Source organism: Macrobrachium nipponense, chromosome 29 (genome assembly GCF_015104395.2).
Source record: "Macrobrachium nipponense isolate FS-2020 chromosome 29, ASM1510439v2, whole genome shotgun sequence".
Lineage (NCBI taxonomy): Eukaryota > Metazoa > Arthropoda > Malacostraca > Decapoda > Palaemonidae > Macrobrachium > Macrobrachium nipponense.
Window position 1 is genome coordinate 19,851,390 of NC_061092.1, and position 15,160 is coordinate 19,866,549.

A 15,160-nucleotide genomic window follows, 5' to 3' on the forward strand; every position below is an offset into this window, starting at 1 on the left:
TCCTGGGTTCTCTCCAGTTTGCATCAGTGACGAACGTCTTAATGAAAGCCAAACTGAAAGACCTAACCAGAATCTGGCGCTCACGAGCAAATGTCAGGTCCAGGGACAAACTATCCTCAGTCCCTCTGATTCTAAAGAATCGACTTCGGCCGTGGGCGAAAGTCAAGAATTTGTCAGTGTCAGTACCCCTTCAGTTCCCTCCACCAGGGATCACCATCCACACAGACGCGTCCTTAAGCGGTTGGGGAGGGTATTCCCAGGTCAAAAAGGTTCAAGGAACTTGGTCACCTCAGTTCCGTCAGTTCCATATAAACGTACTGGAGGCAATGGCAGTGTTCTTGACTCTAAAAAGGTTGCGCCCACCAAAGTACTCCCACATAAAGCTAGTTCTGGACAGCGCAGTGGTAGTACATTGTATAAACAGAGGAGGCTCCAAGTCACGTCATCTAAATCATGTCATGGTAGCCATCTTCTCCCTGGCAGACAAGTTCAGTTGGCATCTCTCCTCCACTCACATAGCTGGAGTGAGAAACGTCATAGCAGACGCGCTATCCCGATCAGTGCCCCTAGAGTCGGAATGGTCACTGGACAACAGTTCGTTCCAATGGATCCTTCAAAGAGTTCCAGGGCTACAGGTGGATCTCTTCGCATCTCAAGCGAACCACAAACTGCCGTGTTATGTAGCCCCCAACCTGGACCCTCTGGCCTATGCCACGGACGCCCTGGCTCTAGACTGGAACAACTGGAAGAAGATTTATGTCTTTCCTCCAGTGAATCTTCTCATGAAAGTTTTAAACAAACTCAGGACATTCAAGGGTCAAGTGGCTCTAGTAGCCCCAGACTGGCCGAAGAGCAATTGGTATCCCCTAATTCTGGAACTGGGCCTTCGTCCTCTTCGGATCCCCAATCCCAGGCTCTCCCAGTCAGTACAAACGAAGACTGTGTTCGCTTCCTCAGGGATTCTCAAAACCCTAACTTTATGGATTTCATGAAGTTTGCGGCAAAAAGAGATGCGAATATTGACCCTCAGAATATTCTATTCTTGGAATCCGATAAAAGGGATTCAACTTTGAGACAGTATGATGCTGCTGTCAAAAAGTTAGCAATCTTCCTGAGAGAATCAGATATTAGAATCATGACAGTTAATTCAGCTATATCCTTTTTCAGATCCTTATTTGAAAAAGGTTTAGCAGCTAGCACGATTACGACAAACAAGTCAGCCTTGAAAAAGATATTTCAATTTGGGTTCAACATAGACTTGACGGATTCCTACTTCTCGTCTATTCCTAAGGCATGTGCTAGACTTAGACCTTCTGTAAGACCTACGTCAGTTTCATGGTTCTTAAACGATGTTCTAAAACTGGCTTCAGAAACCGATAATGACACATGCTCGTTTATAATGCTCTTAAGGAAAACCCTATTTTTATTAAGCTTAGCTTCAGGAGCAAGAATTTCAGAACTGTCGGCTTTATCCAGAGATCCGGATCATATTCAATTCCTTCCCACAGGGGAAGTCCTACTTTCTCCGGAACGTAGCTTTTTAGCAAAGAATGAAGATCCTTTGATGAGGTGGGAACCTTGGAAGGTACTACCCCTTCCACAAGATGTATCTCTTTGCCCAGTTTCAACCTTACGAGCCTTTCTCTCCAGGACCTCCTCATCCTCATCGGGTCCCCTCTTTAAGAGGGAAAAAGGTGGAACTTTATCCATTAAAGGCATCAGGCAACAAATCCTGTACTTTATTAAGCAAGCCAATCCTGACTCTTTCCCGAAAGCACATGATGTCAGGGCAGTAGCCACCTCAATTAATTATTTCCAACATATGAACTTCGATGAGTTAAAAAAGTATACCGGATGGAAATCGCCGACAGTGTTCAAACGTCATTACCTTAAGTCCTTGGAAGCTCTGAAATTTTCAGCAGTAGCAGCGGGTAACATAGTTTCCCCTGACTCTAGCTAATCTGTAGTAGAAGATTCAGTCCTCCTTTCTACCTGCCTCACCCAACAGTTCGTCTATTCCTGCCTTGTTCATTTACATTCACCTTGTGTCTTAGCTGCTTTTATGATGGTGTAGTGGGTGCCCCTTATTTTTTTGCTAGGGACACTCACAGATGATTATAGATATTGATCTCATGGATGTTACCCCCTTATTTTTATGCTAGGGGATACATCTTATTTATAATGGTTACGGGTTTTGTATATTAAGTCATATACATTCCTTTATATATTATCATTGTTGATTAATTTGTTCATTTGATTATTTTAATTGCTATAATATTTTTGATACATGCCTTTACACAGATACCATTTTGATACATGTAAGCCATTTTACCTCTGTATATATGTAAATTACCTTATGTTAAGAAACATGATTAGAATTAAGTGTAATTTAAGCATATTTTTATTTTTGTATCACTGTGTATATGTATCTTTTTAGCAATTATATTCTCTTTATATTTATTTTGTCCTTTATTTGAGACCTATTCTGATTTATTTTATTACTTTTGTTTACAATCTTGTGCTATTTCTCTGGTACGATTTCGCGCAGCGACACGAGCTGAGCCCAGAAAAGGGATTTTGACGTAAGGAAAAATCTATTTCTGGGCGATTGGCTCGTGTCGCTGCGCGAAATATCCTTTAATCTATTATTTCTAGGGTAAATGTACTAACACATACCAGAGAATAAATAAAATAAAGAAAAAGGTCAGTATAACTGACTCGCTCACCCTCCAAGAGGGTGTCGGTATGAACACTAGGCGAGTGAGACCACTACCACGAGCCAAATGCCAATAGAAATCTCCCACTACAAAAACCCTCCATGAGGGGAGCCGACCCACAGAGTGAGCAGCTCGAACTACTACTACTCCATCCCATGCTGCCGACTGCTGCGCCTCTGGTGGCCATCCTGAAGTTAGCAGACAATCTTGGGCGAAGGGATGGGTAGGGTGGGATTTCGCTGGCGACACGAGCCAATCGCCCAGAAATAGATTTTTCCTTACGTCAAAATCCCTTTTTTTATCTGACCCAGCTTCACAAAGGGTTGTAAAGTAAAAAGTATGAAGTGGTAGGTAACACTACATATTGTCAAATATTAAAGAATCTTGAGTGCGTTGTTACCCATGTAAAAGCAAGCAATTAGTGGGAACATGGAGTTTATTGGCAAATATTGTTTCATGTTATTTTTTCATGTCAGTACTTTACAGTGTATTTTGTGCATCTGTAGTTCTTTTGATGTAATCTTGTTAGTCTGTGTTTCCATAATGAATTGTCTTACTTTTTATATAATAGATATTTTGTGGAGACTCCTGCTATTTGGGAAAAGTTGCCGAAGCTTGCCAGTAGTCGAAGCCTTGAGATTGATCACTCAGTTTCACAGTATACAGGAGGAATCATTAAGGTAAGTCTTTTTTTCTTAGGGGAATGTGTGATGAAGATTTGCGCTTGTTTGTAAGAAATGCATTAGCTTTTGACAATCTGGAGGGGCCCAAAATTTGTTTACCAAAGAGCTCTGAGCAATTAGAGACATCAGTGTTTTTTCCTGTGAAGTTTGTCGTAATATAAAGCTGGTTTTGATGTAATTTTTTGCTGAATACCTGTACTGTACTTTATTTTATGCTCAGAAATGGAAAACACCTAAAATAAGATAGCAAAATTATACAAAAACATTAATTTCATAAAAATATATGAATAAATAATTGATTGACTACTTTTAAGTAAATCAGAAATTTTGTTGTATCAAGATACAGAAATTTTGTAGCCAAATTAGCAGATTTAGTTATTATATGTACTGCAACATCAAAACTCTTGGTGGGCAAGATACTTTGTGAAGGTGTTGAAGTCTTTGGTCACACTGCATCTTGTAGAAAAATTACTAGGGACTTTCCCTTTCAAGCTTTACTCTTCCATAGGTTCAGGGTTATCACACACAAATACTAAACGTGAAATCAGCTTACTGATTCAAAGGAAAAACATGATGTGAAAGCAGTAATGATGATGAAGAATTTCAGTTACAATTCTCTAACAATTCTTTTCTTCATGTTTATGAAATGCAAATTTTGTTTTCTCCCCAAATATGTGGAACCAGTGGTAAATATCTTGATGATAGTAAAGATATTATGGAAAAAGAGAAAATTACTTTTAGAGCACTTATGCAATGAATTTTGTGATGCTAAATATATTAGATACTTTTTTATCAAAACCTTTTAGTAAAGGTAATTACTAGCACGTCCTCGACTTATGGTGCCACCGACTTAAAGCGATTCAGTCTTGCAGCTCTTTTACAGGGCTGTTACAGTATTTCACAGCACCGTTGAGGGCTCTAACGGCAAGACTAGGCACCAACCTAGCAGTGCTTACAGCGCTGTGTTGCATCAAGTTATGGCCATGTAAGCACCATTAAAACACTGATTATTGCAAAAAATTTATTTAAGGTGGAAATCAACTTCGGCATGGTGGTGGAATGTATTCCCCACCGTAAGTCAAGGATGTGTATCATACCAAAAGTGAGATGGAAAGATACTTAGTATAGGCATACAATAAAAATATTTTTTTTGTTTGACAGAGCAGTTCTTTTTGTGGATAAAATGTTCAGTGTCCCTTTATTTCCTGATTATAATTTACATATATATATTTTTGTTTTTCAGGAAGAGGCAGACCTTTCAGATGTGTCATTAGGACCAAATCCATTACCTGAATTAGCACATTTAGTAATTGGCTTGGAATCAGTTGGACATCAACACCATGATTTTGTTACCTGTTGTGTTTTGAATATGATGATGGGAGGTGGTGGCAGTTTTAGTGCTGGTGGACCTGGCAAAGGAATGTATACCAGACTTTATACCAATGTTCTTAATAGGTGAGATATCTTGATTCTAAATCTTAGTAATCTGTTCCAGTTGTGTTACGCTTGGTTACTGATTAGTGACAAATCACCTGTTCATTTGAATGAAGGGGTTGAGACTCCCCAACTAGCAGGAGCGCTGCCCTCTTTTTTGTGTACTGACAAGCGTTCTTCATCTGACAACTTTAAATGTTATGCCTAGATCATTTATAAAAAGTTTTATAAATGGTTACTTTGTCTCACTGAAATTTATTGTAACAGAAATGAGTAGATTTGGAACTGGCACCTGTGTGTGAGGCTTGCTTGAAGTTTTCTAAATCACAGAAATTTTAACTAAACATAATATAACTAAAGATTAGTATCTGTTTCCTTTAGATATGATTGTTCATTTTCTCATTTAAGAATACTAAGTCCTTCCAGCTAGCTGTATAGATTGAAAAGATTTTAACTCATTGCTGTGTGCAATGTCTTATATTTATTATGACATCTTTTATAGTCTTAATTTAAACTTCACATAAACTTCACATTTTATGAGTTATGTCATTTTTCTTAAGGTATGTTATTTCAGTAATTAAGATGATTAATGCATCAACGGTCACATTTGTTAGATTCTTGTATCCTATGCTTTTTTTTATGCCTGTCAGAGTGCTTTTCTTTTGACCTCGCCAAGGTTTTTCAGAAAGTCCACAAATATATTGTACCTCTGCTTTAGTTGCCTCTTTATAGAGATTGATTCTGTGGTTGATTTCGTTGGTATAAAACCAAACTTATAGGTGATGAACAGTGAATGTAGGCGATTTATTTTCTATTAGCAGGATTACAGTATATGAGTAATGGTTAGAAAATTTATCCAGTTGTATATTGCAGGTAATGTTCCAGAATTAATAAGTGTAGTTTTGAATTTTGTTTACATCTTTTAGGTTAGTTAATGAGGTATTGTACTAAATTTTTATCCCATTTGTAAAGTAAGTATTAACAAAAGAGGATATCTGAAGATTTATATGGTTCATCTTTCGTATTATATAGATGAAAGCCATAAGATTAATCAAGAATATATTATCTATATTTATCATACAAATAATTTTAAGGAAAGGATAACGGTGTAACACATCATGGTTTGCTGATGACTTAGTTGATATCAATGGAAAAATAAGATATGTAAAAGAAAAATGGAGTATAATGAAAAATGACTTCCAAATATAGAATGAGATGTCAGTGGAAATCTAATAGTGAAATGATGTTATAAGTAGATGGCTAACCAAGAAATGAGCCAACTGTATTCTAAACCATTATTCTTAATGGTTCATAACAAACCAATTATACATAAATGGCCTTACTCTGTTGCATAGGCTCTCCAGTTGCACTAATTTGTTTGATCCTGAAAGACAATTGCCCTTCTGCCTATGCCTAGGCCACCCATAATTTACTGTACATTTACGAATTACACTGTTAATATTCGAAATAGTACGTTGTTATTATTGTTGAATGTGAGCTGCCTTTTCAGGGTGGCGAATGGAACAGCCAGACGCAGTGGGGGGGAGCCGGGTGGAGTGTGCTGTATTGTCCCCCTCTTTCCTTCCCTCCCTCCAGGACTGTAATACAACTTACACATATCACTTGATTGATAAAACATCTGTTCGCCACTTCATTTTTACGGGGAAGTATTAGTTTTTCATCATTCATTCTCGAGACAATTTTCCAGCCACAACTATTAAAGTGGTATTCCCTTAATCAAAGGAGCCTTACATTTGTTTACATATTCATTTATTATTAACATGCAGCCTAGCTTTGATATGTCTTTTTAACATAATTGTAATGTTGAATAAAAGGAGTAGCTACAAATTTGTTTCAGTCAACTACAAGAAATGAGGAATTACCATAGAATCATGCAGTGGCAGCAGACACTTTTATGTAGAAAAAAAATCCTTAATTGTTTTTCCTTATAACTCGGCTCATCATAAAGACATTGTCAGCATTGTATGTATGATTACCACCCTAATATTCTTAGCTGAAAAACGTTCTCGAGAAAGAATGATGAAAAACGAATACTTCCTCATAAAAATGAAGTGAACACGTGATTTGTCTGAATAAGTTGTATCACGGTCCGGGAGAGATGGCGTGTGAGGGAGACGGAACAACACACTCCACCCGCCTCCCCCCTCTCGCTCAACTGTAATTCATTAATCAAGATGCACCATTCTTGGGGTTCCAGTTTAAGTGAATCAACTATAATAACAGTTATGATATTGATGCCAGTGACTTTAGCAAATAAGGTGACAGCTTTAAGTAAAAAACAGTACAACCTTTCTAAATACAGTCAGTGCAAAAATAACATTTCCACAAATTCCATTAAACAGATACTAAACCAAGTTACGTCTTATCGTATCTGGCTAAAACGCACTTTATAAAAATTAAAAGTATATACTGATATACTTGCGTGTAATGAAGTAACTCATAGCTTAGTAGCAGAGTAGGTGTGGTCCAATAAAGTTGACATCTTGCCGTAGTGAACAGCGAGAGAACCAATTTTCCCGCTACTGCGTCTGGCTTACATTCAACAATAATAACAATATCCTATTTTGAATATTAACGGTGTAATTCGCATACAGTAAATTATTAAAACACTTTTCAGTTTAAAAAATTACACCCAGATATCCTTTTATTTACCTAAAACTTACACATAGCGTAACTCTTTAAAGCCTGGGACGCAGTGTTACCATACTCAAACACCACAGGCGGGTGGACAGATGGAAATAAACAGATTATAGTTATAAATAACAGCACTAACCTTTTTTATGTATGTATCTTAATACGTTATTTGTTTATTATAATTTCTGTATAGGTATATGTAATTTATTCATTTTTATTTTACAGTTTTTGTCTTGATTTACGTATAGTTTTAAATTGTAGTTTTTTCATTTGAAATGTATCTATCTTTCTATTTTCTGAAAAATTGTATGAGAAAATGTAGTGAAACATTTTTAAAATGCAATAGATAAAGTATGTTTGTTCCGACACGGCATACAAACCTTCGGTCCTTTTACAATAGGAAGGTACTAGCGGCAGCTGGATAGGTCGTAAGCTTTCGAACAAGGGGTTCGGTAGTTAACTGCTTGTCCGACAGGCGCGCGCGCGCGACTGGGAGGTAAACAAACCACTTTTGCTTTCGGCCTGCTGGCGTGTGGACGTGTATCATCGCTCTCTGCCCGCTTCATCGTCGTTGCTTTCGCATGGTTGTGTTTTTCTTTTTCTATTTATCTAGTGAAACTGAATTGTAAGTACAATCATTTCATATTTATTTCCATTGAATTCAATTGTGAATTAAAGGATCTTGGTTTCACCACGCCCTCCGATTACCCGAGTGCCGGGACTGAAGGGCGTAAGTGCGGGAATTCATTTTCCCAGAAATGATCCTCGTATTGTGTATGCTCGGTGCCAAGGGCGGGAGAGCGCTCGCTCCGAGCGTATATTTTGGTTGGAAATGTGTAGATGAAAATCGTAAGTAAGTGCTCTTTTCATTTATATATTTTTTTTGACCTGTATGCTCGTTGCCGAGCGAATGCGCTCGGCACGAAAACTTATTCTGTATGGATCAGTTTCCGAGCTTACCCGGAAATTGATCCTTTCCCCTTTTTATTTTGAATGAAGTGAAATCGCAAGTGCAGTTCTTTTTCATTTTCATATTTTATTGAGATTGCATTGTTTACTTGGATCAATGTTTCCGCTATTTCCCGGGAATTGATCCTTCCCCTTTTTATTTGGTATGAAGTGAAATCGCAAGCGCAGTATTCTTTTTCATTTTCATATATATTTTGATTGCATCAATTCATTATGGATCAAGGTTTCCATTCATAATCGGGAATGGATCCTTTTACCCTTGCGCTCGGTACCGAGGGCGCAAATGCGCTCGATCCGAGCCCTTATTCATTGTGAAGTGAATCGTAATGCAAGATTCTTTTTCATTTTATTCCTTTTATTATTGATTGCATCAATATTATTTGGTTCAAGTTCCGCTCAGTCAGGAATTGATCCTTATGCCCTTTGCATTCGGGCGAGGGCACGGTTGCTCTCGGGCTCTTATTATTATTGTTGGGTACATGGGTGCTGTGCGGGGTGGGGAACGACCCCCCCCCCCCCCCACCCCCCCCCCCCCCCCCCCCCCGCTCAGCTCCCACGGATGGCCCTTCCCCTTGGGGGGGGGGGGGGGGGGGAGGTTATCTGCGTTCTTCTCCTCGCCCGACCCGTCGAGCGCGGGGGAGGGTGCTCGGTGCCCGATGTACAATTGTATTCGGGGTCTTCCACTCGTTCGGAGAGGGCTCACCCCCCCGCGCGAGGGGACTTCCCCCCCCACTAATCGCTACTACTGTTATTTCCGCAGGTGCTACTGCCACGAGGGTGGACCTTGGTGAGGTATGGGCGTCCTTCCATTTGCAGGGCGTGCTAGTGTCCAGGGGCTGCGGTTCTATGTCTGGGCCTACTGCGGTCACCCATGGAGTGGTGACCACGCTCCAGGTGACGACGTCCCTCCTCACCTGGTGTACTCGCCTCACGTGGTAACAGTCTTGCCTACAGCCGCTGTGAAGTGCCGTTCGCCGTACCGAGAGGGGGGCGTGCCGCCGCCGCTCGTGTTTGCCGCACTGCCGCGACCACACTTCCGCTTCCCTAGAGCTCGCCCCTGGACCTGCCGCCGGTACCAGGATGTTGCTGGCTGCTGCTCCACTTCCTGTGTTTCCGGTGCTGCCTGCCGTACCTGCCGATTCTGGGCTGACTGTCCATGCAGTTGCTGCGCTGGCTGTCCCTGCAGTTGCTGCGCTGGCTGTCCCTGCCGTTGCTGCGCTGGCTGTCCCTACTGATGCTGTGCTGGCTGTGCCTGCTGTTCCTGAGATGCCCATACCTGCTGACGTCGTCCCTGTTCGTGGTGGTACTACCCCAGACTTTGGTCTGTCTGTACAGGTGCGTCCGGGCCCTGTGGCTTCGGCTACAGCAGCCCCGGCTCCGCCCTGGATAGCAGATCTTACGTCTGTCCTGAGGAAGCTGACGAAGAAGAGGAGGAAGGTGTCGTCGTCGTCGTCTTCATCTTCTTCATCGTCGTCGGCTGCCGCCTCTTCCCTTCGACTTCTAAGGCTTCACAGCCGAGGAAGAAGAAGGTTGCCTCCTCCCTCCTAAGAAGTCTCCCTCGGGAGCTTCTCGGGACCTGTCTCACCTCGGTGGGACGGGAGGGTTCCTTCCGCTGGTCCTCCTGCTCCTTCGGGAGCGGGGCCCGGCAAGGAAGAAGACTACGGGGACCAGAGGGGTACCGGCTAACACCGGTACTTCCTCGCCTGGTGTCAGTGGTTCTGCCACTGCATCAGGGTCCGTCTCGGCCTCTCGTTCGCGGGAGGTACCGAGTGTACGGTCGCTGACCTCTGAGTCCGCTCAGCGTCAGGTTCACGGCACGGGGCGGAAGACTGGTGACAGCCGCTCACGCGACTCTCACCAGACCAGCTCTCGCTCTCGCGGCGACCAGCTGGCTACCCGGGGACGTGACGGTCCACGACCGGCCACGGGCTGAGGCTGGGAAGAGGTCCTCCCGTTCGCCGGTGCCAGCCACGGCTGGAACCAGCGACGTGACGTGCCGTAAGGACAAGCACCGGTCTCACTGTGACAGTGGAGCCTGCAGGTCGCCTGACCGTCGCTCTCACAGAGAGCGATCGGGTACGGCAACCAGCACCAGCTCTTCTGACACTCGAGATCGGGGCCGCTGTGCTCAGTCCAGCCGTTCTCCACAGCGAGACGGTTCGACCAGGCCTGCAGCTCGATCGCCACCGCGGGTTGACGATCGCCTGCAGCCCTCCAAGCCTGCTGGTTCTGCCAGCGAGCGAGGAGGGAGCGTCAGGTCTGCCTCTCCCGTACCTTCAACCTCCTCGGTTTACACCGGGAGGAGCGAGGTATTGAGGAGTGATCGTGAGGGGTGCGCCCCTCATGATCCCACCACGACGCCCTACGTGCCAGGCACGGTTCTTGGACCGGCCAGGACGTATGCGCAAGTGGATGGAGAAGACCGAGAGGGCTGTCGCTGTTCCCCCTTCTTAGGAGGAAGGTTCTCGGAATATGCTCTTGTTCGAAGGGCTTAACGGTCCCACTCTGCAAGATGCTGTGACTTCCGAGATCCAGAGGAACTTTGCCGAGGTTTTGGCGCTGATTCGTCAGCACAACGACCTCGGGGAAGGATCGCCGCTCCCACCAGCAGAGCCACGTCTCGGCTCGAGTCGTTTTGGGGCCCGAGAGGGAACCCAAATCGACAGTGGGTCTGCCGCGATCGGAGCTTGCCGACTGTGTTGAACCAGGTAGTCTATCGTCTCCGGACAAGAAGGCTCTCTCAGTTCTGGCCGGTCGAACAAGCTACTTCACCTCCTCTACTGCGACAGAGGCGTTTCTACGTGTCTTCGGACACCGATATTTGAATACCCCTTCGGTCCTCCTGAGGTTTCGACCTCGACGAGGACTGGAATGAGTCGGAGGACGGTATCGGCTCTCTCCTGTCAGGTGTCGATCAGCCCCACCCAGACGACGTTCACAGTGGCGGCAGACCCTTACCTACAGTATGAGTTCGTAACCCTCCTCGGGAAAACGTTTTCTCCTGACGATACGTTTTCCCAGGCTCTGAGAGGCCATCGCCGTAAGGCGATGGCTGCTCCTTTTCTTCTCCAACTGCTAGTTCCGCTGGGAAGGCGAGCCAGTATCCAATTCCTCCCCCATTCCCTCTCTCCTTACGGCTACGAGGGAAAGGGGAGGGATCCTACAGAGATTTCTCTGTAAGATCCCACGTTAGGGGCTGCGCTACCGGGGGGACCTTCGGGTCCTACCTGACGTAAGCCCCGGTCGTTGAGGAGGGATCCTGCCCCTTTCTCGATTTCTACGGGAATCGGGAGGATCACCAGCCGATATCGTTTGACAAATTCGGTGGGGGGTTTCGCAGAGTGCTTAGAATTCTACGGAATTTCTAGCGCACTCAGAGTGTTCGAGTTTTTTACGATCTCCAAACACTTAGGCGAGACCACGGTCCAAAGTGAGCGAGAATCCCCGATAATTGTTACACGATAATCGGGAACCTCGCTTATGCTCGAATTCCTGTAATTTCTAGCATTTGGAAGAAGACTGCTGCTGAAAGAAGAGTATCTCACAGTAGGCGATTAACCTGGAATAGAGAAGAACGGACGGGAACTTCCAGTTTGGCTTGAACTATCGTCTTCGGTATTCTGTTCACCATTGAAGCTTTCCTTTGGGAAGACTTCTCCTTCACTCTCTTGACTAGAGAACGAAGGCGGTCGATCTCCAATCCTTATTCTCATTCCTCGAGAGGAAAAGAATTTAGGATGGAGGTCGTGGTACAGAACCTACAAATATACTACGTATATTACCCTCGCGACATGATTCTTTTAACAGTTGAATTGTCCGGGGGGTAGGCACATACCGTAGTTAACTCTACGGTTTGTGACCGAGACGAATTGTATCTTAATTGAACTGCAACTCGGGGTTGCCTGCAACCTCCCAGCAGTTATCAGTTTCGATTTTAGATACTTGGTATTGTCATGACAACACCAAATCAGCTTTTGTATTTACCGAAATCCGTTTCGGTTAAATATAATTGCTCGAGCGTATTCTTTATGCTCGATGGTTCTAGCCGAACGCATTCCTTCGTGGAATAATGGATTACCTGGCAACTCAGGATGACGAGTCACCGAGAGCTACTGCGTATTGAACTGCCTGATAGCGGCTCAGTATCAGCTAGGTCTCGGAGATGCACGGTCGGTTACGTCTCTCTCTCCCCTGGTTTGATTGACTACCGAACCGTATCTCTGCCCAACAATCATGGACTTAGGTCTCTGATTAACGGGGATTCTCGCAATAATGAAGGACCATCTACTGCTGTGACGCTCGATTTCATCGCCTTCGACATTGCGAGAATTTTCAACAGAGATATCTCTTGGACTCTTTCATCTTTCTGTTTACCGCACGGTAACAGAAGTCTGTACTAGTCACCCGCTGCATCGCACCGTGATAATGCGAATGATTTTTGCAGACATCTGAGTTTGTCTTCAAAATATCTCGTATTCGTAGGTGTGCAATTATTCATTGCTCGCCCCGAATTAACAGATATGTCAGAAGACATCGCCTACTCTCCGACCTGACAGCTCTACTTCCAAATGTTCAGCCCATGAGAAGCAGTTCTTCAGGCAGTATTTCCCTGTCTTCATTACTGAAAAGCGCTCCGCTTTTATTGCAACTACGATCCTCACCGGACAGCAATGAATAGCGGTTAGCGTTCTCAGTCTTTGTAGCACAGGTTCAGAATCTTGAGAATCCTTCTCTCGGTTCAGCTGTGAAGACGTAGGTTGCATTTTCTGTACACCTTCGTCTTCAACGACACATAGTGTTGTTTCTCCTTAGCCGAGAATCAACTATAATTATGAGATATCTTGCCATCAGGACCTCGGTCTCTAGAAGGCAATTGACTTTCGCCTGTTGGGCACATGCCTTAAGAGAGTCATCACCTTGCCTTCTGGCATCGGTGACGAACAAATTATTTGTTTAGTCTCTTGGCATAACCCTTTTAAGGCGAAGGTCACGTGACTTGCTCGGGTGCTTGGACAACTTGCCTCCTACCGAACGCAGTCAGTCGGCAGCTGTCAGAGCGCCCAAGTCTGTTACGAACTTCGCTGTGGACTTAGTTCGGTTGTTCCATAACAGTCTTTTCTTCGTCCTAACGGCTTGTCACAGTACCCATACCATCGACACCCACCATTGAGTGTCGGTGTCCTATCCACTTCCGAGAAGAACAACTTCGCTGCAGACGGATAGACCAGTATGGGTACAGGACATCACCGAAGTCGAGAAGAGGGATAGGTCATACGACCATTCCCTTCTTTTCCTCTGAGGTAATTGCATGACTTTTCCTGCGAAGTCAAGCATCCAGGGGATGGGGATTCGGGACGCTCGATTTCGTACCGAATTCGTAGCGAAGACTCTGAACCCTTCGGTTCCTGACGATCGGTTAGTCCTTCACAATCCCCTCCCTAATGGACTTCACCGCCTTCGATGCGAAGGAGATGCTGCTTTGTCCTGTGAAAGCGCGACCGCGCTTTCTGAAGAAACTCGACATCCCAGGCTGAGTGTTGAAGACTCTTCGTCAGCACCAAGATGACCTAGAAGTACACTCCCTCGAGTTACACAAGAACTTCTCCGTGGCGCAGGTACTGAAGGCAGGGGTCTGGTACAACCAGACCACTGGCACCTCCTTCTACCTTTTGGATATTGCCCACAGGTCCTTGGATCGTTTTCCTTAGGACCCGTGGTGGCTGCTCAACACGTTGTGTAGCTAACCCAGACCCTAGCAGGCTGAACAGCATCGAGTCCTGGTGTGACTGTAAGAATAGATAAGTGAATGAGAGAGTGACTGGCTTCTCTTCCTATCTTTTTCTCCCCCTCTACCTGTGGGTAGAGGGATACGGTCATCACCTTGCTGGATAAGGACGAGATGCCGGTGAGCTACTCGACAGAGCCCCATCCTATCCCTTTCACTAGGGATGGGAGCGAATATCCACCACTTCCTCCTACAAGGGGGGGGAAGTGGATGCCAACAAGAGACAAACCATAACTTTGTTGCCTCTTGCAAATAGGAACTTGTTCTTGTTTGCTGGTACGAAGAGATACGCTTGCCTCTCTCTTAGTACTTGGTCCAGAGGTCTGACCATTGATCCTGCGGTGCACACCCCGATCAATCGGACAGAGGCTTGGATCCCTCCCTCGCTCTTACGACCAGGGAGGCATTCCAAGGTTGGGCGAACACCAGTCTGTTCACAAAAGACTCAGATTCCTCCCACCAAGAAGTGAGTCTTCCTATTGTAAAAGGACCGAAGGTTTGTATGCCGTGTCGGAACAAATGACAATTTGTCCAAAATTGCATTTTTCCTAACTATACAAACCTGAGGTCCTTTTACACATAGTCCCACCTCATGCCACCCCTCACTCTGCAGTTTTTGCTTGGGCCAAAAGCAAAAGTGATTTGTTTACCTCCCAGTCGCGCGCGCGCGCCTGTCGGACAAGCAGTTAACTACCGAACCCCTTGTTCGAAAGCTTACGACCTATCCAGCTGCCGCTAGTACCTTCCTATTGTAAAAGGACCTCAGGTTTGTATAGTTAGGAAAAATGCAATTTTGGACAAATTGTCATTTCAGTACTACTTGCTATATAATCTGTTTAGATGTAGAAAGCTTTATGAACAATGTGTAGTCATCAGCTATCATGAGACATTTGTTCTAGGTTTTCCCATGATATATG

The 15,160-nt window shown here is 44.4% G+C and overlaps 1 protein-coding gene across 2 annotated transcripts in view; it reads left to right on the forward strand.

The window, feature by feature from the left end:
- LOC135206171 (mitochondrial-processing peptidase subunit alpha-like) overlaps positions 1-15,160 on the forward strand; it is a 98,400-nt gene that overhangs the window by 70,370 nt on the left and 12,870 nt on the right. For both annotated transcript variants that reach the window (XM_064237466.1, XM_064237465.1), the window contains exons 8-9: positions 3,289-3,397; positions 4,644-4,855. In XM_064237466.1, the coding sequence (XP_064093536.1) occupies positions 3,289-3,397; positions 4,644-4,855 (321 nt within the window). The remainder of the gene's footprint in view (positions 1-3,288; positions 3,398-4,643; positions 4,856-15,160) is intronic.